This window comes from Mandrillus leucophaeus, unplaced genomic scaffold (genome assembly GCF_000951045.1).
Source record: "Mandrillus leucophaeus isolate KB7577 unplaced genomic scaffold, Mleu.le_1.0 Scaffold770, whole genome shotgun sequence".
Lineage (NCBI taxonomy): Eukaryota > Metazoa > Chordata > Mammalia > Primates > Cercopithecidae > Mandrillus > Mandrillus leucophaeus.
In genome coordinates, this window is record NW_012108364.1 from 912,066 (window position 1) to 937,285 (window position 25,220).

The window sequence follows — 25,220 nt, forward strand, 5'->3', positions numbered from 1 at the left end:
GAAAGCCTTTCTAAATCATTCAGGGTGTGATATAATGGAGGCTGCATTGTTGTGATGTAAGTGTTGGCTATTCTTCCACAAAATATGGGTGCTATAAGTTTTCTCTCAAGATTATTTGAATTAATTGAAGGCCACAAATACTGTGTAATTAGCATGAAACAACCTCTTACAATAGAGGGAAACCTGACACATTCATAAAAATGTGGTTGGAATAAAAATTGTGGCTGAAAGGTAATCCTTATATAAAAAAAATCTTACTTGTAATACCTATTGATGCATCAATTCTATGAAATAATCTATCCTAAAGTAATAATTACAGATGTGTGTAAAGAATGTATCTAGATGTATGTTTATCCCAGTGCTAGTTTAATAATAAAAATTTGGCAGTATTAGGAAATTGGTCAAATAACACGGTAAAAATAAAAACAGCTTTCCTTTATTAGACATTATGTGTCAAGCACTGGGCTAAGGGCTTTTTAATATTACTTATTCCTTAAAACAATCTTGTAAGGTAGACAGATGAAAAAATAAATGGAGGTACACAGGGGCTGAGGGATTTCTTCAGGTACACAGGGCCAGAGTGTTGGGAAGGGAAAGATACAAGATCTGAAGTTATTCAGAGCCTCTGTTCAAAACTATACTAACAGCAGAGTACTTTCAAGTGGCTGAAAAACAATCATAGCATGAAAACATGTTAATGCTATCAGTTAACAACAGATTAATGGAAAAACACACATTACAAAAAGGTATGTGCAGTACCCCCATTTTTGTAAAACAAATAACCAAAAAGTATGTATGCCTATTCCAAAGGAAGAAAAAGGCTAGAAATATGCCATAATGCTAACAGTGGTTAGTTCAGGGTTATGGGATTATGCATTTTAAGTTTCCTTTTTTCCATGTGTGTTTTGTGTGCTTCCTCAGGTAATTTCCAAATTTAATATTACAACTATGTCTTATTTGGCAATCAGACAAAAATGTTATTAAAATAAAAAATGTCTAATAGTATGCCTAGAGAGGACACATTTTAGGTAAAAAGAAATTGTACATTTCTATTTTAAAAGTTCAAGTTTAGCCTCCTAGTCAGAGCCAAATTTTCCCAACTTGCACGCTTGGCACTTTGCCAAGAGGGTGACATGATCTTCAGTTCATCTCTGTAGCCTCCATAATTCCTAGTACAGAGTCCGACTTGCTATATTGCTATGTTACATATTCGCATGATTCTTAGGAGCCATTTAATGCGATTATGTGAACTTTTTACCCTAGGGCAACAGCTTGTTTTTTTATTTGAGACTGGGTCTCCCTTTATTGCCCAGACTTGAGTGCAGTGGCACAATCATGACTCACTGTAGTCTCAACCTCATGGGCTCAAGTGATCCTCCCACCTCAGCCTTCTGAGTAGTTGGGACTACAGGCGCACCATGCCCTACTAATTTTTGTATCTTTTGTAGAGCTGGTGTTTGGCCATGTTGCCCAGGCTGCTCTTGAACTTCTGAGCTCAAGCAATCTGCCCACCTTAGCCTCCCAAAGTACTGGGATTGCAGACATGCGCCACTGTATCTGGCTCAATTTGGCGAGTATTTTTAAGGATTTACAGCTATTAAATGTTTACTATAAGCCAACTAACTGTACTACACATGGTAGATATAGAAAAGAACTAGACAGTTCACTTGGGCTGAAAATGCTTACAATATAGTAGGATAAACAGATATTCAATAAGAATAATTACACTGCAAAATGTTGTTAGAGTAAGAAAAATACAGGGCTTCTGAGGGTTCTGCTTGGGGAAGTTAAAAGTTTGACCAGAGAATGTATTTTGCTTACTCCCCAAAATAAGAAAGACACGTTGAAATAGAACAAAAGATGATAGTAATGTTACTTCTGATAAACAAAAGTAGGTGACAACCTAACCTGTCATGTGACAACAAAGGATGGAGTGGTTATTTCTGTACAAAATTTGTGTCTACAAACATATTGATTATATTAGAAACAAAGATAAGCCATAAATGCAGCAAGCTATGGCTTCAAACTATTTTTGAAAACAACTCCTGGTCATTTATTTTAACAGAATTTAGAAAGTTAACTTTCTATTATCAACTTGTCAGCTTACTTTCCTCTAATAGTTTTGATTGTAACCCAAATGGAGTCACTGAATACTGATTTTGGAAAGAAGGAGTAACTCTGGAATAAAAAAGTCATTGTTTTAGGAGGTCAAATCTTGAGACAGAGGATGAGAGAGAGATACAGGAAGGCAGGGTGAAGAGGAAGTGAACTCTTAGGTCAGTAAATACTATTTCCTCTCAGAGCATCAATCATCAATAAACATCAGGGATTGATGCATGAAAGACAATGAAACAAAGTAACTGACAAGAAAGTCACTGTTTGGCTGTTTGAAATAATGCTATTCATATGCTATATCTATATTCTTCATAGCTTTAAAACACTGCATTGTGTCATTTCATCATATACTTTGTAATAGTCATTTGAATTTCCCTGGGTAAGTCAGGGTATCAGATTTCACACGTTTCTAGCAAACATTAAGGCTTGATGTTTCAACATACCTATAATCAAGCCATAGAATCTTTTTATTATTTTTCACAAATAACTAGAAACATAACTCTAAATTCAAGAATTTATTTATGGATTTTTATTATTCAGGAATGAATCTCTGTTCAATCTCTGGCTGAAATTTACATACTTAAAATAACCTAATAAAAGAAAAGTGGGGAGAATAGTATCATCGTTTCATTTAAATTATTTTCTACAAAACACTGAGATGCTTAATGGGTATTCTGGGCTACAGAAAATTAAATCTAAGTGACCTAATTTAGGAAAAACTAATATACTGCATAAACATTTTTGCAAAAAGATTTAATGAGAAAGATGTTTCATGCATTAAAATATTTTATTTTTAAATTTTATGCATAACTTTTTTGGACATTTCAATCACAAAATCAGATATAAATACTGTTAAAAAGTATGAAATGATAAATAGGCTTGTTTTAAAGAGGTCATTTCAACATTTTACATATCTATTGTTTTCATTCTTCTAAAGGCTTCCCTATAGTTAAATGATACGTGACTGAAAAAACATAAGCTGTGATATTAATAGCTGCCTTACGTCTAGAATTGTGTGACAGTCTTTAAGACTGTTTACCCTTGGTACCACCACAAAGGGTTGAAAAGCACAGATTCAAAGAACTTTGATATATATGTATATACAGAAGAGGATGGACTGTCTATAAAATCTGAAATAATTCACATTTTCTTTTTTAAAAATAAGTAAAATAAATACAGACTTTGATTGCTTAAGTTATGTCAACAACCAGGAGATTGTGATGCTATGCAGACACACTCTTAACAGAATGATAGTCAATGGTCGCCATGCATTTGGTTAGACCCAATTCTTCAGTGGAAGAGTTAAGAGTATGTTAGAAGGAAATGATGATGAATAATTTAGGTGAGCTGAGAAATGGGAGCAACAAGATAAGAAATTGGAGAGGCTGTCTGTCAGTCATTCAGATTTGGATAAATACTCTGTGAGTCAAATTATCAGATTTTATTTGTTTGCAAATCAATTTTGACAAAATACAAACAATAGAGAAACCTACCTAAAGTTTGAATAAAAGCTTTCTTTTAAACTGTTCTCAGATGTAACATTCACTACTCAGTAAAATTTAGTTTAATGTAAAATAGAAGACATGCCAGCACATGTCCTAAGAAAAGATCAAGCGATTTTTACATAATCTTCATTTTTTAGTCATCATGGCAATGTGGACAACTGTAATTATCTTTAGTTTTTAATTAGAAAAAAGAAGTCAATAGATGGATATAAGAGAAATCCAAAATTTTTACAGTTATTTATTTTAACTAAGCTGCCTTGCCGTACTAAGAAAACATTTTTGTAAAGGTTAAATAAAGTATTTCATGGCAACCGCTGCTTCTTAGTGCCTGTATAACAAGAAATATGAGCCAGCCAAAGTTGTGCAAGTTGGTTTCCTTTCCCAGTAAGGGAATGTGGTATCTAAGACCTTGTCCTAACTCATTTTATCCCCAAGTGTAAGTCAAGCAAGTCAAATATGAACTAATGCCTGAAGGGAAGTCCCTGACTCCAGAAGTATGGATTATTTCACATTTATCTTAAAATCTGCTCTCAGAGTTCTTAAAATTCACTAACTTGGCAAGTCAGGAATTATCATGAGAAATGAAATAATTTCATAACTATGAAGTCATCCAACATTCCATGCATCTGACACTCAGTGGGCTTGGCCATGTCTTGGGCATTATTCTGACCTTTAAATAATAAGCTCTTCAATATTCTGGAAATAATTTAAAAGCACGGAAATAATAAGTGCCACAGTATAATAGGTATGCCATTGTCTTTGAGTTAATGCTTTTGTTACACAGACTCATGGTAACAAGTTATGATTAAAGACAATCACATTATGTATGCTGAAATCTTTACAACATTCTTAATCAGTATTTCCCATTACTTAAAAATGGCAAAATACCATGCTTTAATAGTCCAGCTGCATTCCCTTTCTCCAAGTATTCTGTATTAAAATTCACATTTAAAATTAACTTGGTAAAGGACCTTTATGTTTAGACATCAAGAATTTACATTTGCAGAGCACTGGCTTGTGAAAAGGCTTTGAGTGTCTTGTAAAAAGCTTAAGAAATCTTCAGTATATTCTTCTCCAAAGCTATATTTCAATATCTGAGATTTATTGCCAGGGGAGGAACAGAGAGACCATTAGCAGCACCAGCAGCCATTCCTCTGGGCGCTTCGCACTTGAAATATCCCCATTCTCTTTCATGCAGGCTTGCAGAAAACTCTAGAAATCAGCCCTGGGACTGGATAAAGGACCCTATCACAATCCTATCTTTGCCATTTCTTGTGAAAGACTTTAAAAATCTTGAAATTGGTCATTTTATAAACTAGTTTTACAAAGAAACTTTGAAATATAAAGGAAAAGGAAAACTCAACCCTAAACTTCTGCCTCTGATTTAGGTAGAATGTATCTCCCAACAGAAAATGAAAAAATTCCAAATATGCTCTATGCATTAAATACTTAATGAACAAAACTGCTAGGACCCCATTTACTTCTACTGGTGACTTCAAAAGGCACTGTAATCTCCCTCAGAGAATGTAAGTTTCCTGGAATCCCTGATGAAACTAAAAATATTTTAAGAGAAAAAAGTGAAGGGACAGAGTCTACAGACTACTTTTTTTTTTTTTTTTTTTTGCTATTTCAATTACTGCTTAAAACTGAAATGAAAATGCAGTTGATGGTGGCTGGACGGTAGTTCCTGGGTACTCAAATGGAGTCAGTGTTTACAGAATATTTTGGATTAAAATCCTTGCCAGATGGTCCCAAGAAGTGTTTACCTCACTGTTGATTTTAGCTATCTTAATGTCAGCAACAATAAAAAGAAGCTTGTTACTGCCACTCGGGGAGCAAAGGCATAAAATCCTTCCTCCCCAAATGGAACTGCTAGTTGCAGACAGCTGTGCCCTACACAACAATAAGGGTGATACTGTAGATTTCTGGGAAACTATTTCCACAATTAGAGAAAGACATTATGTGGCAAATTTAACTTGTAATGACATCTACTTTAAATATATAATATTTAGTGATTAAGCTATATACTTTTAGTTTATGGTAAACAATAAAAATTTTCATAGAATAAGCACAAAAGGCTAAACAAAAATGTGAAGAGTTAGACACACATGAAAGTTGTGCCCAATTTGAAGTATATTGCTAATCTTCTTCTGTAGCATGTTTCTATTTTATGACTTTTCATTAGAGGCCATAAGGAGGCCAAAGGGGCAGGAATGGGAAAAAGGGGAGGGGTGTGCGACCGGGAGCTACTCTTAAGAGCCCAACTGAATTGACAGTATATTGAGGCATGTGTTTTGAGCTCAGTGCCTCCTTTGTGTGTATATTAATAGTATATACAAAAGTATCCAACATTATGCAAATAATAGTGTTTATAATTTTATTAAGGTTTTAAATCTATGTTCTCGAGAAATCCCAAAACTTATTCAATGAACATTTATTGGCTGGGTGTGGTGGTTCACTCCTGTAATCCCAGCACTTTTGGAAGCAGAGGTAGGAGGATCGCTTGAGCCCAGGACTCAGAGGCTGTAGAGAGCTGTGGACGTGCCACTGCACTCCAGCCTGGGCCACAGAGCAAAACTCTGTCTCAAAAACATAACAAAAATAAAGGAACACTTCCCGCCTGTCTATTATAAGCAAGATACAGGATTAAATATTGTGGAAACAATACCTTATTAAAGTCCTCTTTTTCTTCCCTTTCATTCTCAGCAAACATCCAATACAACCTCAACCATATTCATGCCCATCTTCATTCTCTCCCTCCTATCTCAAGAATAGGAGGAGACTATTGTGGTACATTGCAAATGGCCACAAATTCTCTGCAGCAACTCTTACCAAGATCTACTTCCTTACTGTTTGGATCTGGCTTAACCTTGTGGCTTGCTCTGTGAAACAGAATGTAGTGGAAGTGAGGCTGTGTGAATTGAGCCCAGGTTCAAGAGGCCTTGGAGTCTCTGCTCTCATTCTCCTGGGACAGTGTTATCAGGTGAAGAAGCTTGACTAGCTTATTGGTGAGATCACGTGGATGAGAACCAAGACACCTGGCAAACAGCCTGCTGACCACTAAATATGTGGGTGAGGTCATTGTAGACCACCCAGCCCTCACTGATTTCCAGCTGACTTCAGCCTCCTAAGTGAGACCAGGTGAGACCCACAGAAGAACCTCTTGAGTTCACCTAGATGTCTGACCAACGGACTTACGAGCTAATAAATGGTTTTTAAGTCGCTAAGTGTTGGGATGGTTTGTTAAACAGCAATAAATATTTGGTATAAACTTCTTCCTTCAAGATCAATCCTTCCACTTGTGATCTGAATTCTTTCCTTTTCTTCCCTTCTAAGATTTTATGCCATTAGTGATTCTCTCTTCTGCGTCATTAATTTCTTTATTTCTTTCTTCTCCTATAGTAATGTGCCTAACTCTTCTTCCATTTAAAATTGTTCCTTAACTCTGTGGCTTTCTGTAGCTAACACATAATTAATAATAAAACAAACAAACAAAAACTTCATGCTCATCATCACCACTTCATCACTTCCCATTCACTTCTCAGCCCACTGTAATCTGGCTTTTATCCCTATCTCTCTACTGAAAGTGCCTTCCTTGAGCCATCAATGATGTTCCAATTGCCAAATACAATAGTCTCTTTTTTTCAATTCTTACCTCACTCAGTTCCCTTAGGACATTTAACAACACTGATAATTCTATTCCTCTAAATATCCTTTTTGGATTTTAAAACACCATTATGTCCTGGTTTTCCTGTGACATCTTGGTTTTCCTCATAGCTCTTATTTCCTCTCAATACATTTTATTTCACAGCCCAACTCCCAAATTCAGCTACTGATCCTTTTGCAAGCTCACCTCCAAGATAGCCCCAGTAATCCTTGCCTCTCGTTATCTGTGCCTTTGTGTAGTCCCCTACTGAATAGGGCAGATCTGTGTAGGATATTACAAATAAGACAATGAATGACTTCTGAGGCTAGGCCATAAAAGATATTGTGGCTTCTGCCTTGGATCACTTGATCTGGAAGACAGCAGCTGCCATGTCATGAGACTACTCAAGTAACTCTCTGGAGAGATCCCTGTAGTGAAGTGCTGAGGTCTCCTACCGAGAGTCATGGAGGTAAGTATTTTGGAGATGGATCTTCCAGATCAGATGAGCCTTCAGATGAGTGCAGCTCCATCTGCTGTCTTGATTACAACCTTATCAGAAACACTGAGCTGGAATCACTCAGTTAGACCATGCCCCAGATTCTTGACTAACAAGACTGTGGGATAATAAGTGCTTATTGCTTTACATACTCAAGTTTTGGGGTAACTTTTTATATAGCAATAGGTGACTAATAGAGATTTAGTATCTGTAAATGGGATACTACTGTAACAGAAGTCTAAAATGTGGAGGAGGCTTGGAGCTGGAAAGTGAGTAAAAACTGGAAGAACTTGGAAAGAGCGTTAGTGAATGTCTACATACTTCAGAGAGATTATTAATAGAAACGTGATGGTCCTAGAGGAGACTGCCAGCTACAGAGTGAGAAAAATGTTATTGGAAATGGGTGGAAAGGGGATCCTTGCTATGTGGTGGCAGAAAGTTTTTCAACACTATCACCTGCAGTAACACGGAAAGTAGAAAATTTGCCTAATAAACTACATGATCTAGCTAAGTAGATTTCCAGGCAGTGTTGAAGTGCCTCCTAGCTTCTACCTGCTGCTAATATTAAAATCCACAAGGGGAGATATAAGCTTAAGGAAGGACTGTCACATAAAAAGGAGCCAGGACTTGCTATTTTGAAAGTTCCTAGCCTTATGAGATGCAAATGATGCTAAAATCAAGAAATGGCTTCCCAGCAAAGATCAAATCCAGGACATGGTCAGAAAAGCTAGGTCTAAATATGAAGCAAATAATATGCCTGTAAAATCTTTTGAAAGACCTTAGAAAGACCTAAATTGATAGCTCAGAGAACTAGTCAAAAACAAAAGGAGTTCTAAGACACTGAAGGGTTATGTCCCTCAGTAATATCAGAAAAATCTTCAAGTAGAGAAGGGCTTATCTAAAAGATACATGGGGGTAATTTTGTCTAATATAGTAAACCTCAGTAAGAATAACAAGAGACCCACAAAGTTGTTTAAAGAATAATATTGGCAGAAACACTGCCAACTTAGACTGAAAGAGGTAAGGATAGTACAAAATGAAAAGACGACTCTGAACCTTCAAAATTCTACCAGCAGAAAGCAGGCTGGGAAAACTACAAGGTGCAAACAAAAGCTACTTTTCATGGAAAAGAATGCATGACTCAGAGGCTGGAGCCAAGTGCACAAAGCCATGAGCAACAGGGAGCTACTTCCAAGCGGAAGTAATACTGAGTACTAATTAAGAAACTTCCAACATTTATCTGATTGAATTTAAGAATTTCTATGGACCAGAAACTCCTGTGTGTCTTCTGTTTTCTCATTTTATGCATGGAAATGTCTACTGTAGTTATCGTATGCCTATATCACCATTGTACATTGTTCTGCAGCAACAGATAGTTCTTCTCTTAGGACTCTCTCCTTGGGCATGCTTATTTGTTCCCACTTCTAGCTAGGCACCAATAACAGGCCAAATTTGTATCTCCAGGTCACACTATTCTTTTGAGCTCCAGCCTCTTACATTGAATTTGCTTACTTTACATGTCCATTTGGATGTCTAGTTAGGGGCAAAGGACTAAAAAGGAACCCTTGGTTATAGAGAGCCAAGTTCTTTCTACTTTAAAAAATGTTTTGTATAGACAGGGTCTTGCTATGTTGCCCCAGACTAGCCTCAAACACCTGGCCTCAAGCTATCTTTCCTATCTTAGCCTCCCAAAGTTTTGGGATTATAGGCGTGAGCCACCACTGCACCCAGCCAAGCTGAGTCCTTTACTAGGAGCTTTATGAATGTTTTTCATGGAATATTTACAATAGTCACTTAATTATGCAGAAGAGGAAGTTGAAGCTCCAAGAAATTAAGAAACTGTCCATTCTTCATGCAGCTATCAAACCTTAGGAGTGAAACTCAGGTATTTATGGCTTCAAATTTGTGCTTTTTCTAATATACCATCCTTCCTGCCCTCTATAGCAGCCTAAAATTCAATGTGTCCAAAATGGTTTTCAGGGTTACTCTGTTGTGCTCTTACACCCTGCCCCATTATCTGTCTCTCAAACATTTTCCTACTCAGCTCCCTGGTCTTGGCCAATAGCAAAACTGGCAACACATCACCTAAGTCTGAAATCTCAGAGTCAAACCAGACCCTTCTCTTCCATGATCAATAATCAAATCCTGGTTATTTTAACCTCCCAAATTTCTTCCAAACAGACCTCTATCAAGTTAAACCTTCTCTCAGCAATTTAAAGATGCTGTTCCACTGTCTTCTAGCCTCCATGGTATCTAAAGAGAAGTCCATAGTAATTTGATTGTTGTTCTCCTAATGTGTTGTAGGTAATGTGTTTTCCTCTGGCTGCTTTCAAAATTTCCTCTTTCATCTTTGGTTTTCAGTAGTTTCATAATGATGTTCCTGATATCTTCAAATTTACTTTATTCTTCCATCATGTACTTTATATATATATATATGGGGAGAGGGTAAGACCCTGTCTCCATATATACACACACACACACACACACATATATATATACACACATATATACTTTTTTCATGCAGGGGCTTGCTCTGTTGCCCAGGCTGGAGTGCAGTGGTGTGATCTCAGCTCTCTGCCAACTCCGCCTCCCAGGGTCAAGCAATCCTCCCACTTCAGCCTCCTTAGTAGGTGGGACTATAGATGTGCACCACCATGCCTGGCTAATTTTTTTTGGTAGAGGCAGGATCTTACCACATTGCCCAGGCTGCTCTTTAACACTTGGACTCAAGAGATCCACCTGCCATGGCCTCCCAAAGTGCTAGGATTACAGGCGTGAGCCACCATGCTTGGCCCATGTATTATGTTTCTATTGCTCTGCAACAAATTAGTACTAATTTAGCAGCTTAAAACAACACACATTTACTCTCTCACAGTGACTGTTGGTCAAGAGTCCATGTATAGCTAGCTGCGTTATCTGTTTAGGGTTCATAAGACTCCAAATAAGCTGTCAGTTGGCTGCATTCTGATCTGGAGGCTTGACTTGGGAAGCCTCTACTCAAGCTTGCTTAAGTTGTTGGCAGAATTTATTTTCTTGTGGCTATAAGACAAGGGCCTTAACTTCTTACTGTCTCGTGCTGGTTCTGGAGGCTTCCCACAGCTCCCTGCCCCAGAACCCTCTTAATAGGCCATCATAACATGACAGTTTGCTTCCCAAGGCCAGCAGGAGCCTCTATGCCTCTCTCTCCTTACAAAAGGGTCCAATCACTCTTTTAGGGTTTTTATCTTAGGCCCATCCAAAGATTTTTTCTCTTGATTAACTAAAAATCAACTAATTTAGGACCTTAATTACATCTGTAAAATCCCTTCACCTTTGACACAGACACTTTAGAGTACATGTCTGATAATGCCAACATCTGGGTCATCTTTGGATTAACATCTATTAATTGTCTTTCCCTTGAAACTGAGTAACATTTCTTTTTCCTGACTCTTATCTGTCAAGTAATTTTGGGTTACATTATGGACATTGTACCTGTTTTGTTGTGGAGACTCTGGATTCTCTTATGACTGCTCCAAAGAGTGTTGATGTTTGTAGTTAACAGGTAACTAACTTGTTTAGACTCAAACTGGAAATTCTCATACTTGGGTGAGCAGCAGCTCAGGTTAGTTTATTTCTTTAAGCCTTGGGTACAAACTGCATTCAGTTTGCCCCAAGCATGTGTGTGGTTCAGCAGTCAGCTGAACAGTTGGGCCAAATTTAAAAATGTTATATTCCCATTTTATGGCTTTCTCCTCTCCAGGGTTTTCTCTTCACTCTCTAGCATCCTCGGATGCTTGGCTATTTCCCCTGGTACCCTGGGCCAGAAAGATGATAGGCCACCCCTGTTCTGCCGTGACTGCAGTTGCCTCAAGGCAAAGTCAAAAAAATGGGAAAGTCATCCTGCAAATTACTTGCTCAAAATTTTGACTCCCCTCCAAAATCTGCCTTTGTTTTAGTCTCCAGAGCCTTCAGGCAGTTTTTCTGGTTGTTGTTGTTTGTTTTGTTGTTGTTGTTTTTTAAGTTCTGTTCAGAATGTGTGGCTGTTATTCACAGAAGTATCAGTTTCTTAGGCATTTATATCATTTAATGCCTTCTACTTTGTCTTAGCTCTGTTACTATAATCTCTCTCACTCCTGGACTATGCAGCAGTACCCATAGTAGTCTCTGCTTGTATTCTCAATCTTCTCTAGACTCTCTTCTCAAATACACTAGAACTTTTCTGAAATACATCTGTGATCATGGCATTCCTCTACTTAAACCCGTTCAGTAGCCAAGAGCTGCCCATCACATAGATGTATATCATCTTGAAATGGATTCCCAGACTCTTGAGAACATAACTCCGCCAGACAGTGGTGTGCTGGAGCTGGCTCATATCTTGTTTGTGAAAACCAGCAATTAAGTATTCAGAGATTTTGCAAACTGGTGGTCAAACCATTGGTAGCTTGAAATAAGCTTTGGAGTATTTACACCATGAAAGTTGGCCATCCCTACAATCAGGGGGTCCCCACCACTACCACTCTAAGAGCCAGTGGACCAGCATATATTTCCTGTGCAATTTTTATGATTGAGTTACACTGCACAAAACCTGAAATCCCTTGACCATAACTTGCTGTTTATATAACCTCCCTGATGCTTCTTGGTGTACTTCCTCCACTATCGTCCACTGGGGCAACCTATACTTACTGTTCAAACTCAGCTTCTGTGGAAAGCTAAGTTTGATCTCTCTGGGTATGTAGATTATCATACCTTTGTGCTATCATGGCCTGAAGACAGCATTAAAACTTAGCACAGCATACAAGAGCCCTCATGGCCTTAGCCTATTTCCCCCTCTTGCAGCTCCACACATGTGCTCTACACTGTAGCCAAATTAGTGAAGTTCCCCTTCTGTGCCATATTGTTTCGTGTCTCTGTGGCTTTCACACATGTTGGTCCTTTTAGCTGGAATATTGCCTCCACCCTCACTTCACTGGCCTAGCTAACTCTAAGGCATTAACGTGTAATACAAATATCCCTTCTGTCTGGAAGCCTTGCCAGATTCCCATCCTCATGTAGGGTTTGGAAACATTTCCTTTGGGTTCCCATTAAGACTTTGTTCATATCCAGATGCAATTGATTTTACTTCCTGATTCCCTGGCATTTCTTCCCTACGGCTAGTGTTTTCATTAGTCACCCCTCATTTCTCTCTGTCTTGAACTACTGCAATGATATCCTGATAGACTGATAGATACTGTCATGTCTATAATACTTTGTTTACTTTTCTGGGTCCCTCAATAGATAGTAAGTTCTTTGGAAGAATGTATATATTTAAACACAATAGGTAATACATAAAAATATACTGATTAAAAAATGAACATAAGGGAGACTAAATAAACAGCTACAGAGAAATAATGGCCGACAGGAGGGCCTGTGAAAAGACTGAGTTAGGCCTTGGATGCCAGATAATTTGGATATTATTTAATAAATCATGGTGTAGCCTGTGATGGTTTCTGGACAGGAAAGTGTAACAAAGTATTTAGGAAAATTACTTCAGCTGTAGTCTGCAAGATAAGTCAGAGTTAAAACAGGGCAAAACTGTTAACTAAGAGAACAACTGAGAAAAACTATTGCCATAGTTTGTATAAGAAGTAATAAAGATAACACTCTTGATATATCATTACACTTGCCGGTGTTCCTAAGGGTTAGTATTTGGAGTTCCTTTTAGTCTGTATGTGAATTTTGGGTGTGTGTGGTGCTTAATGTCTCAAATGTAATTTCTTTGTCCTTATTAAGAAGTTGAAAAGTACATAAAAATGTTACAAAAATAGACATATATCACCTTAACTCAACATTCAGAGGCAACCAGTGATAACATTTTGACATGTCTTTTTCCAGTATTTTTAATGCATTTACTTGTGTGTTGTTATGATCACATTGTATATATAGAATTTTATATTCTGCTTTTGTGACTTATATGATATGATAGGTAGCACTTCCCCCATTCCATGTAAAAATGTAAATAAAGATCCCATAATATATCTATAAGATAGTCTTATGCCGGATTTTACTTAACTCCTTAAAGTGAACATTTTGGTGCTTTAAATATTTTGTGACAAACTGTGATAAACTTTGTTTGTATAAAAATCTTTGTTTTAATTTGCATTCTCTCCAGAGGGTAGATTACTATTGGGAGACTTACTGGGTCAAAGTCTACGATAATTTTAATAGCTTTGAAGTTTCTTACCCAACTGCTTTCTAGAAATTAAGTACCAATTCCATTAGCAACTCCAGTGTGTAATAGTGTCTATTCATTTGCCTTTTCTAAACAAACTTTAACACGCATGCACACATAGGAGAACACTTGAAAAATTTATCAGCTTTGGCAACGCAGAGTATTTCTTTGTCCCCCAAGTCTGCTTTTTAAGTTTTTAAATGGTTACTGTGGCAACAAGAAATATGCTCTTTCTCTAAATATATATGTATACATGCATTATACAAATGGATTTGTAAAGCATAGTAGCTAAGAATTACAGTCTCGTTAATGAAACTGACAACTGGCTGGAATTACTAAAAGATAGACAGATACTCAAAACCTGTTGCTTTCCATTTTAGACAAATGAAAAAATGACCAGGTCTCATTTTAAAATATTGTTACATACAAAAAGAAAACCGGAGAACTTTCTGTTATACACTGATTAGGACCAGAACGAGTATAATAAAAATATTTTACTGTAATTTGGTGAGTACAGGTTAATTACATAAAAGTTAGATTTAAACGATTATCTGTCATTTCTCAGTTTCTGGAACTTTGTACCAAGCTTTCAAATGATAGGAATACCAGTGAGGTCAGAGTGAAAACAATTTTAAATCAAACCTTTAGTCTACTGAATTTGATCAACTGAGAAATCTTAAAGCAAGTGTTGGCAAACTTAGGCTTATAGGTCAAATTTGGCATGTAGCCTATTTTTGGATAGCCTATGAGCAGAGAATGGTTTTTACATTTTTAAATGGATGGAAAAAATCAAAAGAGTAATAATTGTGATGTTTGAAAATTATATGAAATTTAAATGTTATTGCCCATAAATACAGTTTCATTGGCACATAGCCACACTCATTCATTTATATATCACCTATGGCTGATTTTACACAGAGTTGAGTAGCTGCAACAAACTGTAAATCCTGAAAGCTTAAAATATTTACTATCTGGCCCTTTATAGGAAAAGTTTGCCACCTCTGCTTTAAAGTAATATAGGATTTATATTTTTGTCTCTATGTGTCACTCTGTTTAATGAATATTTCCAAGATGCTCTGCTGCTCATTGAAATTAATTTTACCTTGTTACATTTTGCTTTGTTATTTAAGATGGGGTCTCATTATATTGCCTAGGCTGGTCTTGAACTCCTGGATTCAAGTAATACTCCTTCCTGCCTCAGCCTCCCAAGTAGTTAGGACTACAGATATGTGCCACCATACCCCAATAATTTTTAAATTTTTTGTAGAGATTGGGTCTTGTTATGTTGCCCAGCCTGGTCTTGAGAAGTTCTGGCCTCAAGTAATCCTCCTGCCTCAGTCTCCCAAAGTGTTAGGATTACAGGCATGAACCACTATTCCTGACCTGCAGTTTTAAATATTTACTGTTTCATGAGCTTATGAAACTTCTGTTATATTCATTTAGGATAAATGTTACATTATTTTCCATAGGTCTGTCTAGAGCCTATTTCCACTTGCTTGATGGTTTGATTACCACAATTAAGTCATTGGTAACTAGAATTCTGCAATTCTGAAAAAAATGCATAATCCATAAATTGTACATGTTTGAGGTTAAAAGCAAGTGTAAATCCTTACATAAAAGATAAAGGCAATACTATTCCAAGTAGTTTAACCAACAGTGCTCTCTATTAACCAAAAAAGGAAGTTAAACAGCCTCTACATAAATCCTACTAGTTGGTTTTATGTTGATCCTACTAGTTGATATCACTATAGCTTGTTTGTCTAAATTAAACAAAGCTTCCCTTGACTATGAACTGCACATACTGCCTATATTGTGGGGAAACATTTATACACTCACACCTCTAGTCCCTAGATTCAATGTAGCGTAATGTGACATACTTTTCTGAAGAGCAGTCCCTTGCTGGTTATTGTTCTCATCCAACCTGATCTAAAGTCTACTGAATTGGAATATTTAAGAGCCCTTTGTGATGGCATCTATGATTCTGTGCAGCTGAATATATTCAATTATTCCCTAGGAAATAGTTTTCTTCTTCCTTTGTTTGTTTAGGCAAGAAATTGTTGTGAGATATCCAGAATGTTAAGTGATTCTGCCCCAGAGTATGTGTTAGAAACTATAAGGAGCATTTTATGACTTTCAATTCTGAAAGGTTTGTCAGCTTTGGATTTCTAGAATTGGTTGTGTCCGTGTTTCTTTTCATCCTACTGGGACTTAACTGTTGTTAGCAACCTCTTGTGTGGTTTTAAGATATCTTGACCTCTTTGAAACCTTTCCAGGTGTCACTGCCACTTTGTTGATCTCTGCAATGTTAGTTACATTGTTTAATGGAGTTAAGTTCCATGAACTTTAGAAATCCTCCCTGAGACTATGAATTGACTAACACCCAAGGCAGCATAAACATGCAGACACAAATGTTCCTAAAACGAAGCTTGCTGGGCGATGCAGGATATGACTTGGAGTCTGGAAAAAGGAATATTTTGCTCAATTGTGCATCTATGACAAGCTCCAGGTGCAGTTTGAAGCTGAGTGGTTAGTTTTTCTGATCCTCACATAGACTCTCATTAGAACACAGCAGAATCTGCAACTGTGAATGTAAGGAATTCCATGAAGACCCCCTGGGCCCATTAAGGCTTCTGGCTTCAGAGGGTCCTAAAACACTTACATTAGCATATAGAAATATAGTAAGAAGGCATTGTTTTTTATAAATATCATCTAGGTTTTAGTCTTAAGATTATAATGACTGCAGCTTATTTTAAAAGTTGCATCCACAAGATGCAGTTACAAATTTAAAAGAAAGAACAAAGTTTATTAGATACCTGTTTTATGTTTACAGTTTGTCATTAAAAAGCTCCTATTATTTTTGGTAACACAGTTAAGACTTTGCAAAGTTCATACTTGGACTAAGAATCCCCTATTAGTTTAGCTTTAGTTGTGGCCTACTATTCCAGTGATTTCTCAGCCCTTCTTTTCAAACTTCACAGCCTGGCTATTCTAACAGACAAATCATGCTGCCAAAACCTAGGGGAGTGAGACAAAGTCGAAGTGACACTGTATTGATAATTAAAAGATAAGGAGTTTAGTCCTAACTCTACCACTACCTAACTTAACATTTCTATTTGTCTCCTTATCTATAAAATACGCATAACAAATAATACTACACAGGAATGCTGTGAAAATAAAACTTGTAATAAATACAAAAAGGCCTTTGAAATAGTGCAAACAAGTATGAAAATGAAAAGTGTGCTGGTGACAGTGGTTGTTTATTCATTCTTTCCTGCTGACCTCCTCTCCACCCAGAAACTATATGTCCGTAACATGAACACTACTGCTCCCCACACTCCTGAGCCAGTTGTTCTCTTATGATCACCTTCCCATCCTGGCTCCAGTGTCCAGGGAATCCTGAGGATCTCTGAGGGATATGCAAGCTATGCATCTTCAAATGACTGTGGAGAGTTAAGCTTCCTCTGCTTTGCTTTCTACCGGCTAAGGCCTGGCGCTTGCTGTGTGTGCATCAGTAAAGTGGCTACAAGTACAGTGTACAATTACATGTTACTGTAGCTTCTCAGAGGCTTCTTTCCTGTCCCTCACAATTCACTGCTGGGAATGCAATGGCAATGGAAACTTAGAAGATCTAACAGGTTATACAGCAAGTGTTAATATGAGTTCTCTCTAGGTGGTTGGAATTATAGGTGTTTTTGTTTGGTTTTGTCTGTATACCTGTATGCTCTCACTTTTGTAATCCAAAGGCAAAAAATAAAAAATAGATGAATTTAAAACAAATAAAGCATCCTTTATGTTACAAGTGAGAAACAACTTAAATACTTCTAACATGGACATTTCTCAAGAGGAAAATTAGAAAACAAGGGTATGTGATTTACCCTAAAAATATGAGTGTAATACCATATCATGTGAGAAAATTTTTATGAAAAAAAGTCATGTATTTCAGTGTCCTGTCAGATTAATGTGAACAAAATAAGAAATACTGCATTATATCTACTTTTCCAAATTGTATACCAATAGTGTGGCAATCTGATGAAAAAACAAGTAAGAAATCAGCATCTAGCTACCCTCATTTGGAGCCCAAGGGTATAATGTAGTCTGATGCTGGTCTAGAGACCAGATGGGAAAACTTGTTCTCTAATCTAATGACTTTCTTTTAATCACAAGCAGGCAGTAGTTTCCTTATTATCCAGTTTAACAAATACATTATTCTTGAGAGTACTTCCTAGGATTTATTTTGCTCACTTAAGACTACATCTTTGTATTTAATTCATCTTCCTATTATCGCTACAGGGCACATATCTCTAATTATTCCCATCTAAAGGGACAGGAAAATGAAATTACACTACTTGGAAAACAGACATCCTCTGGTGTGTCTTTTCTCAGTGCTGCCTTGGATGTAGTTTTTCATTGTCATTGTATCACAGATTGTGAGCTGTCCTCAGAGGGCAAGGCCTGTGACTTACCTTTTTTTGAATTCCCAGTGCCTAGCATGTGCCTGCTACCAAGGACACACACAGAAAAAAATCTGAAGAAACAAATGAATAATAATACCCAACACATAATGCTTACATATTAATGCCTTATATGTATGAATTCACTTAGTCCTTATAACCCTTTGAAATAGGTACTACTTTTATCCCCATTATACATATGAGAAAACTGAAGAACAGAAAGTAGAGCAAAGTTATACACAGCTAGGATCCAAACCTGGCTCTCGAGTCAGCCTCTTCATCACCACACCCTGCTGCCCCCTAAGCACCCGGGCTAAACAGGAAAACACTCCATTCCAAGAGAAGCGTGTGCTCCCATCTCTAAACACTCTTGAGTTTCCGTCAGATGTAGCTACGCTGTGTGGTTCCTTCGGAGACTTAAAAAGGAAAATAACTGGACAAGCACACAAGTGCAGAAGAAATGAATCCCCAACCTTAACAATGGCTGTTTGTAAGGGTGTTTCTCAAATACCTGTGGGGATTTGTGAGAGCGCCAGCTGTACTGGTGACTGTGGAGACTCGCCAGCAGAATATTTTCATCAGTATCCACCTGGCCAAACCGCAGTGTCTCCTGTGTGTCATTACAGATCACAAAATGGCTGAAGACCAACTCCTCTACCTCAGGGCATTTGTTCTGAAAGAAAAAGGATACGAAAGCCAACATGGATCAGATTAATTGCAAGATGTTTGGCAGCTGTCTGCCCAGTGGCGATTGTTACAACACAGAAACCCTAAAAGATCTGTTGTCATTAGCTCTGGTATACAAAGTATTCTATACTGCCAGGACAAGCACACACACACACACAAAATACCTTTAAGAGATTTTAAATGTTTCAAGAATGTGTTTTGATTTATACTCCCTCAAAATAAATCATACACACTGAAGAGTAAAAGAACAATGAGATCCTTCAAACTTTTAACATTTCTTAAAGTGAATTAACATGCTACAAAGAGTGCTGTACTGGGTAGTGCATGTTTTTGAACAGAGTACTGGAGGCTAGAATTACCATGTTCCCGGCTTCTAAACTCAACAATCAAGACCAATTACCAAAGCCACAGTTTGTACCCTACAGAAAGTAAGAATCATTTAGGTAAAACATCCCCAGATCCCTTAAGGGGGAGGGTGGATATGTGTGTGTGTGTAAATCTGCTCAGGGAGAGATGTAAATAAAACCATAACTTTCCCTCTATTGTTAAGAGGCTGAACATACAAAACAGATCAACTCCAGAGTCACTGTAAGCCAAGTTGCAGTTTTCATGAGAAATACTGTGAGTTGAAACACTTTTCGGTATCTGTTTCAGCTAATAGTCATCAATCAGCTAAAATCCTTCATTAGTCAGCTAAAGCGCAGCAAATTAATAATATGTTCCTGTGCTGATAACTCCTTTCTCATTTAATGGTGCCTCCACTGGTTGTTGCTACATTAAAACACTGGCAAAGTAATGAAGTATTTCTGTGCTTACTCTTTTATCACTCTAGTTAGACTATGGCTTAAAAGCAATAAACACACTTTTGGTAAACTTAAAAGAACGCTAAATAAATGATTAACTTGAGAATATAAGAAAAAAACCATAAGTGGCTAATTCATTTGCAGATAATGGGAGATAACATGTTTCTCCAGTTGGCCTCTGTTTCCCGTATGGATCTAAATAATGTCAAAATGCCACACTCCATCATTTGCCACTTTACTGAGAAGCAGGGGAGTAAACAGAGATACAACTCAGAAGCATTGTGATTCAAGTACAGAGGAGGCATGAGGCCAAGGAGACTACAGATGAATGTACCTGGAATCCAGCCTGGGCCATGACCAGACTTATACCCATCAGGGTACAGACTCATCTTGGGAAACGGAGTCTACTCCTAGTCATCCAAAATGCCCTTGAAGTAGGTGGGCAGGCTCCATGCTGCAGGTGGTGAAGTGGCCCTGACATACCTCATTTTTCCAGAGGTCCTTGAGGACTTCTAAGCCCTCTCGCATCATCCATCTGTTCCCATTGAACTGAACCTTGCTTCACAGTCACACTAACCACCAAAAGAGTTTCTGGCTAAGTGAGACCAAAGTACTCATAACAACAAGCATCGGTCATCTACCATAATACTCTCTACTCTGGCTTTTAATGGTAGCAACGATTTCAAAACTTGCCTGCTGTTGAGTTTTAGATGAATTGTTTTACCCAGCCCCTGCCCATGCCTCCAACTGCATCTTGAGCTACTCTCCATTTGCTGAGGGCATTTGTCCAGGACACTCCAGCTCCACCAGCCTTTTCCAGCTGCTCCAGCACTATGCTGACCTCCTTCCAACTCATCCAACACATCAAACTACTTCCTGCCTCAGAGCCTCCCTCTGCTTAGACATCTTTTTCTCCATTTCTTGTTTGACCAACTTGTTTCTATTCAACTTTCAGATTCCTGTTTTAAGGCTGGTTTTAAGAGCAGCCTTCTGCGATCCTCCCGGGTCAAGTTAGGTTCTCCTATTTTATGCTTATATAAGATTCTATATTTCACCTTCAGAGCACTTGTTAATTTGTACCATTATGGGTTCAATATTGTCTCCATAATTAGACTTTATGCTGCAGAAGGGCAGCAACCACGTCTGTATTCTTTACAGTTTTATCTCTGGTATCCAGCATAATGCCTGGCCGATAAATACTTAGGAAATAAACAAAAACTTTAGTAGATGTAATTTGTAAAACTATAATTATATATTCACTGTACAAAGTTAGAAAATAAAGGGGAGAAGAAGGGGAGGGGAGAATAAGGGGAGGGAAAATTAGGAAATACAGAAAGTATGGATTTTTAAAAATCTTTAATTTTAAACTCAGCAATAACTACTATTAACATTTTGGTGAATTTTCTTCAAGTAATTTTTCCCTTCTGAATGTCCTGCCTGTTACTATTCTAGTCTGTCCTATCCAATCCTTTTTTATATATTTATCTACAAACCTTTAATCAAACTGGAATCATAGTATGTAATTAGTTTTGATGAGATTTTTCCATTGAGCATTATATAATCAACATGAACTGCTCTACTTGTAAACATTTTTCTTTCCTTTCAGTGCGAGTACAGACATGAAGAAAGGAATATGATTCCAGTCTCCCACTTAGTTACACATCCTGAGATTAAAATTCAGTTTTCATAATGAATTGGGATCAATCTGCTGGTAACACAGAGGTTAAGTTACCAGATAGGGCTTGAGTCGAAAAAAAATCATATTACTTTCTTCATCTCTAAAAACTGACCTTTAATAAATGATGAGGGTTTTAGGAAAAAATGTAAATTAAAGAACACAAGGGGGTTGTTTACATTTTTCTAAAGAATACTCAAAGTCCTCAGGGAACTATTTCTCTACTGCTCCTTCATCTGTAGAGTTCATTATAACTGTAATAAGTTTAAGCATTTCTTGGAATGTTTTAAATTCTGTTATAATATTAAAAAGTTCATATGTATTTGACGTCACATCATAGATGTTGAGCCTCAGAATGCTCACTTGGAATTGTAATTAAAAGATGGCTTATCCACATTTAAGTTTCATGGAGTGTCAAACAAGCATTTGCAATTAAACAGAGATACCATTTTGGTGTAAGAGAAGACATATAAGTGTAACCTTAAGAAAAAAACCCTTTTAATACTATTTTGTCCAAATCTGGGAAAGTGACATAGAAATATAAAACAGATTGCAAGTGGCATTTTGGATCCTTAATCTGTTTTCACAAAACAGTCATCATTTATAAAAGAGAAAAGAAAATCTATAGCCAGAGAAATCAGACACTGATGAAGGCTTCTGTTAATCTTGAACTCATGACCTAAAAGTGGAAGGCCAAATTGTTTCATGCTTCAACTGTCTGGTCCATCCACACTGGGGAAAAATGACTTGTCTCCAATATGAATCCAATAAAAAGTATGTGGAGAACTAAAATCACTTTGCTTGCTTATTAAATTCATATTTTTCACTGGCAGCAATTATACTGTATGTGAGCAGTATACATGCAATAAAATTCAAGTTTGGGAAACTAAACTTCCCTTTTGAAAGGGGATAAACCACATTCAGAACATCTTAGAAACAATGAACTTAATAACCCTTTGTAAGCCCATTTCAATGTCAAATGTCCTATAATTTCAAAGCAGTGCACGTTCATATTTACTTTAGAATACACAGGGTTAGGTGCCTACCACATTAAAACTTGGTGGCAAGTACCCTTGACATGAGAGGAAACAAGAAAATTACAGCAACAATTACAGAAGTATATCCTCTTGTGGCTCATGTTAACGTTGCCAAATCCCTGTATAAATCAGAACCAACTATTCATAGAATGTACCTGTCAGCAATATGCTACGTGACATATGGCTCTACTTAATCAAATATACAATTCCATTTAAAAAAACTCAGAATATTCCTTCAAGGCACTATGTTAGCCAGTCAGTCATTCACACTCTGATGTGGTTTAAAACATTTAAATATTTATGCACCATATTTTATTTATATGTATAGCTGTGTCTAAGAGAGTATTTTTACCCTGGGAGGAAACTGGTATTTCTGAAGGCCATTTGCAGTAGTTGCTACACATGAGTCCCCTTATAATGGCTCTGATACCAAGACAAAAATATCCTGGGTTTAAATGTTCTATCAATGATTCTTTTATATTTTCTAGGTTTGTTTTTTATTAAATGCATTGTTAAAAATATGACCAAAAAACAGAAATTGGATCCATAGAGGTTTTTTTCACATGGCTATTTGAACCAGCTGCAAAGATTTAGATCACACTAGCTCTTATTTTACGCATGTCCTTTGCAACAAGAAAACCATGGAATGCCCTTAAAAAAGATTTTTAAAATATAAAACAGATGTGTTATCTTCTTTCCCTTTGCTATTGTAGTGCCATGTTAGGTAATTAATTCCCTGGTCTTGTATAGGTCTTCATGCATATAAAGAAAACCATTTATTCCCATACAAATTCTTAAGTTAAAGAACAAAAGCTTCTCTTCCCTTTAACTGCTCCATCCCAAAAGGAGGTCAGTGGGGGATGAAGAACCGTTTCTCTTGGGGAGCCAGCTTCACACAAATGTGTGTAACATATACAAAATGTGGGGAAAAGTCTCAGCTTAAATAGCAACACAAACTTGATGGAAATACGATATAACACTAAAATCAGTAAGGGAAACAGAAGTGATTTGTTCTTAAATCGCTGAACTTATTATCATCCAAATATTCTGTGAAGTTACTTTGGTGCTAGCAGACATGGACAGGTTTCCCATTTTAAATATGCCACTTATCATAGACTTATACTTCATCCCTTTTTTTGGTTTGGTTTATTTCTGATAAGAAATAAAAGTTAAACAATTATTAAAATAATCAAGGCTCTCTAACTGATTTAAAAAATCCATTATCCAGTACTTTTTAGTGAATCAAAAAGTCAGAATGAGAGTAGAGGAAAAAACTAAGACTGTATTGTACTCACATATTTCATCTCACTGCTTTTTGTTTGTTTGTTGGTTTGAAAAGATGGAATGCTTATCATCAGAAAGGGTCACATAGGTTCTTTATTTCTGCAATGGACACTTAGACAATTTGATACATAGCTAAGTTGAAGCTTTGGCAAACTAAAGCCACAATACTTGGAAAAAATTTCTGGGAATATGTTACTTTCCACACAGATGTGGTACATTAGTCACAAAAATGTGGGCATGATCTCCAATGCATGTGTAGAGAACCCATATTCTCCAGTGTTTCAAAAATAACATGTATCACTTTGCCAAAACAGAGAAGGCCTCAAGTACAATGGTGCCCATCAAATTCTTCATTCTCTCACATTTTTGTTTGTGTTTAACTTATTATCAGAAGTGATAGCATACAGAACCTAATAAAATATCATATGTGACTAAACTGTAAACTGTTATGGAATGTGCATACCTGTTGCCAAGCTTGTATTGCAGTGTTTAGAGAATGGACTACATGCTGTCCAACGTTTACAAATACAGAATCAACTATCACGGTGCAGTCAAACAGCTTTTCTACTACATCGCTGGAAACTGCCATCTGCCCGAAGATGCTGAAGGGTTTCACCACACTTTGCATAGTGACATTTCTGCACTCTAGAAGTTTACAGTCTGCTTGAGCTGAGAACTGGATCTCCTGACAGATAGAACCATTATTCCACTGTCGAAGATACATATGTGGTTCTCTGAAGGAAACAATCATGTATTCTAGTTCAGATGGCATATTTCTATCAGAAACAAATGGCTGTAGGTACTGTGGTGCAGCTGTTGAGAAAACAAACAAGAAAGACAGCAATTAAGATGAGCCAATACTTTGTGAAAATAAAGGGTGAAATGACATTCAAACTATTCACTTTTTGATTATTGAAATTAGTTTTTGGTGTTTAATAAATTCAAATTATTTCTTGAAGATATTATAATCTTTGGATTCCCATTTGATATCTGAAAACAAAACTGTTTTGTTCAAGTAGGCCTCTTAAATATATATTGTCCAAAAGTTACTTTCACAAAAAATTGATCACAGAAGCAAATAAATAAACTGAAAAGCAGGTATCCATCTAAAGAGAATTTTATAGAACTGCTCTGTATCTACCAATTGAATCTCAAAAACCAAAACAAAAATATGACTCAAAGAGAGTTAGAGAAAGCAGGTTAAACTCCATTTTTGCTGAAACGGCAAGATGCTTAACAGCAGCTGTTTTTTTTTTTTTTTTTTTTTTTTTTTTTTTTTTTTTTTTTTTTTTTTTTTTGAGATGGAGTCTCGCCCTGTTGTCCAGACTAGAGTA

General features: G+C 36.8%; 1 protein-coding gene across 1 annotated transcript in view; it reads right to left on the bottom strand.

Moving 5' to 3' along the window:
- The window catches only part of VPS13B (vacuolar protein sorting 13 homolog B (yeast)), a 542,268-nt gene that overhangs the window by 76,097 nt on the left and 440,951 nt on the right, over positions 1 to 25,220 (bottom strand). The window contains exons 24-25 of the mRNA XM_011966737.1: positions 24,350 to 24,699; positions 18,912 to 19,073 (exon numbers count right to left, since the gene is read on the bottom strand). Of these exons, the coding sequence (XP_011822127.1) occupies positions 18,912 to 19,073; positions 24,350 to 24,699 (512 nt within the window). The remainder of the gene's footprint in view (positions 1 to 18,911; positions 19,074 to 24,349; positions 24,700 to 25,220) is intronic.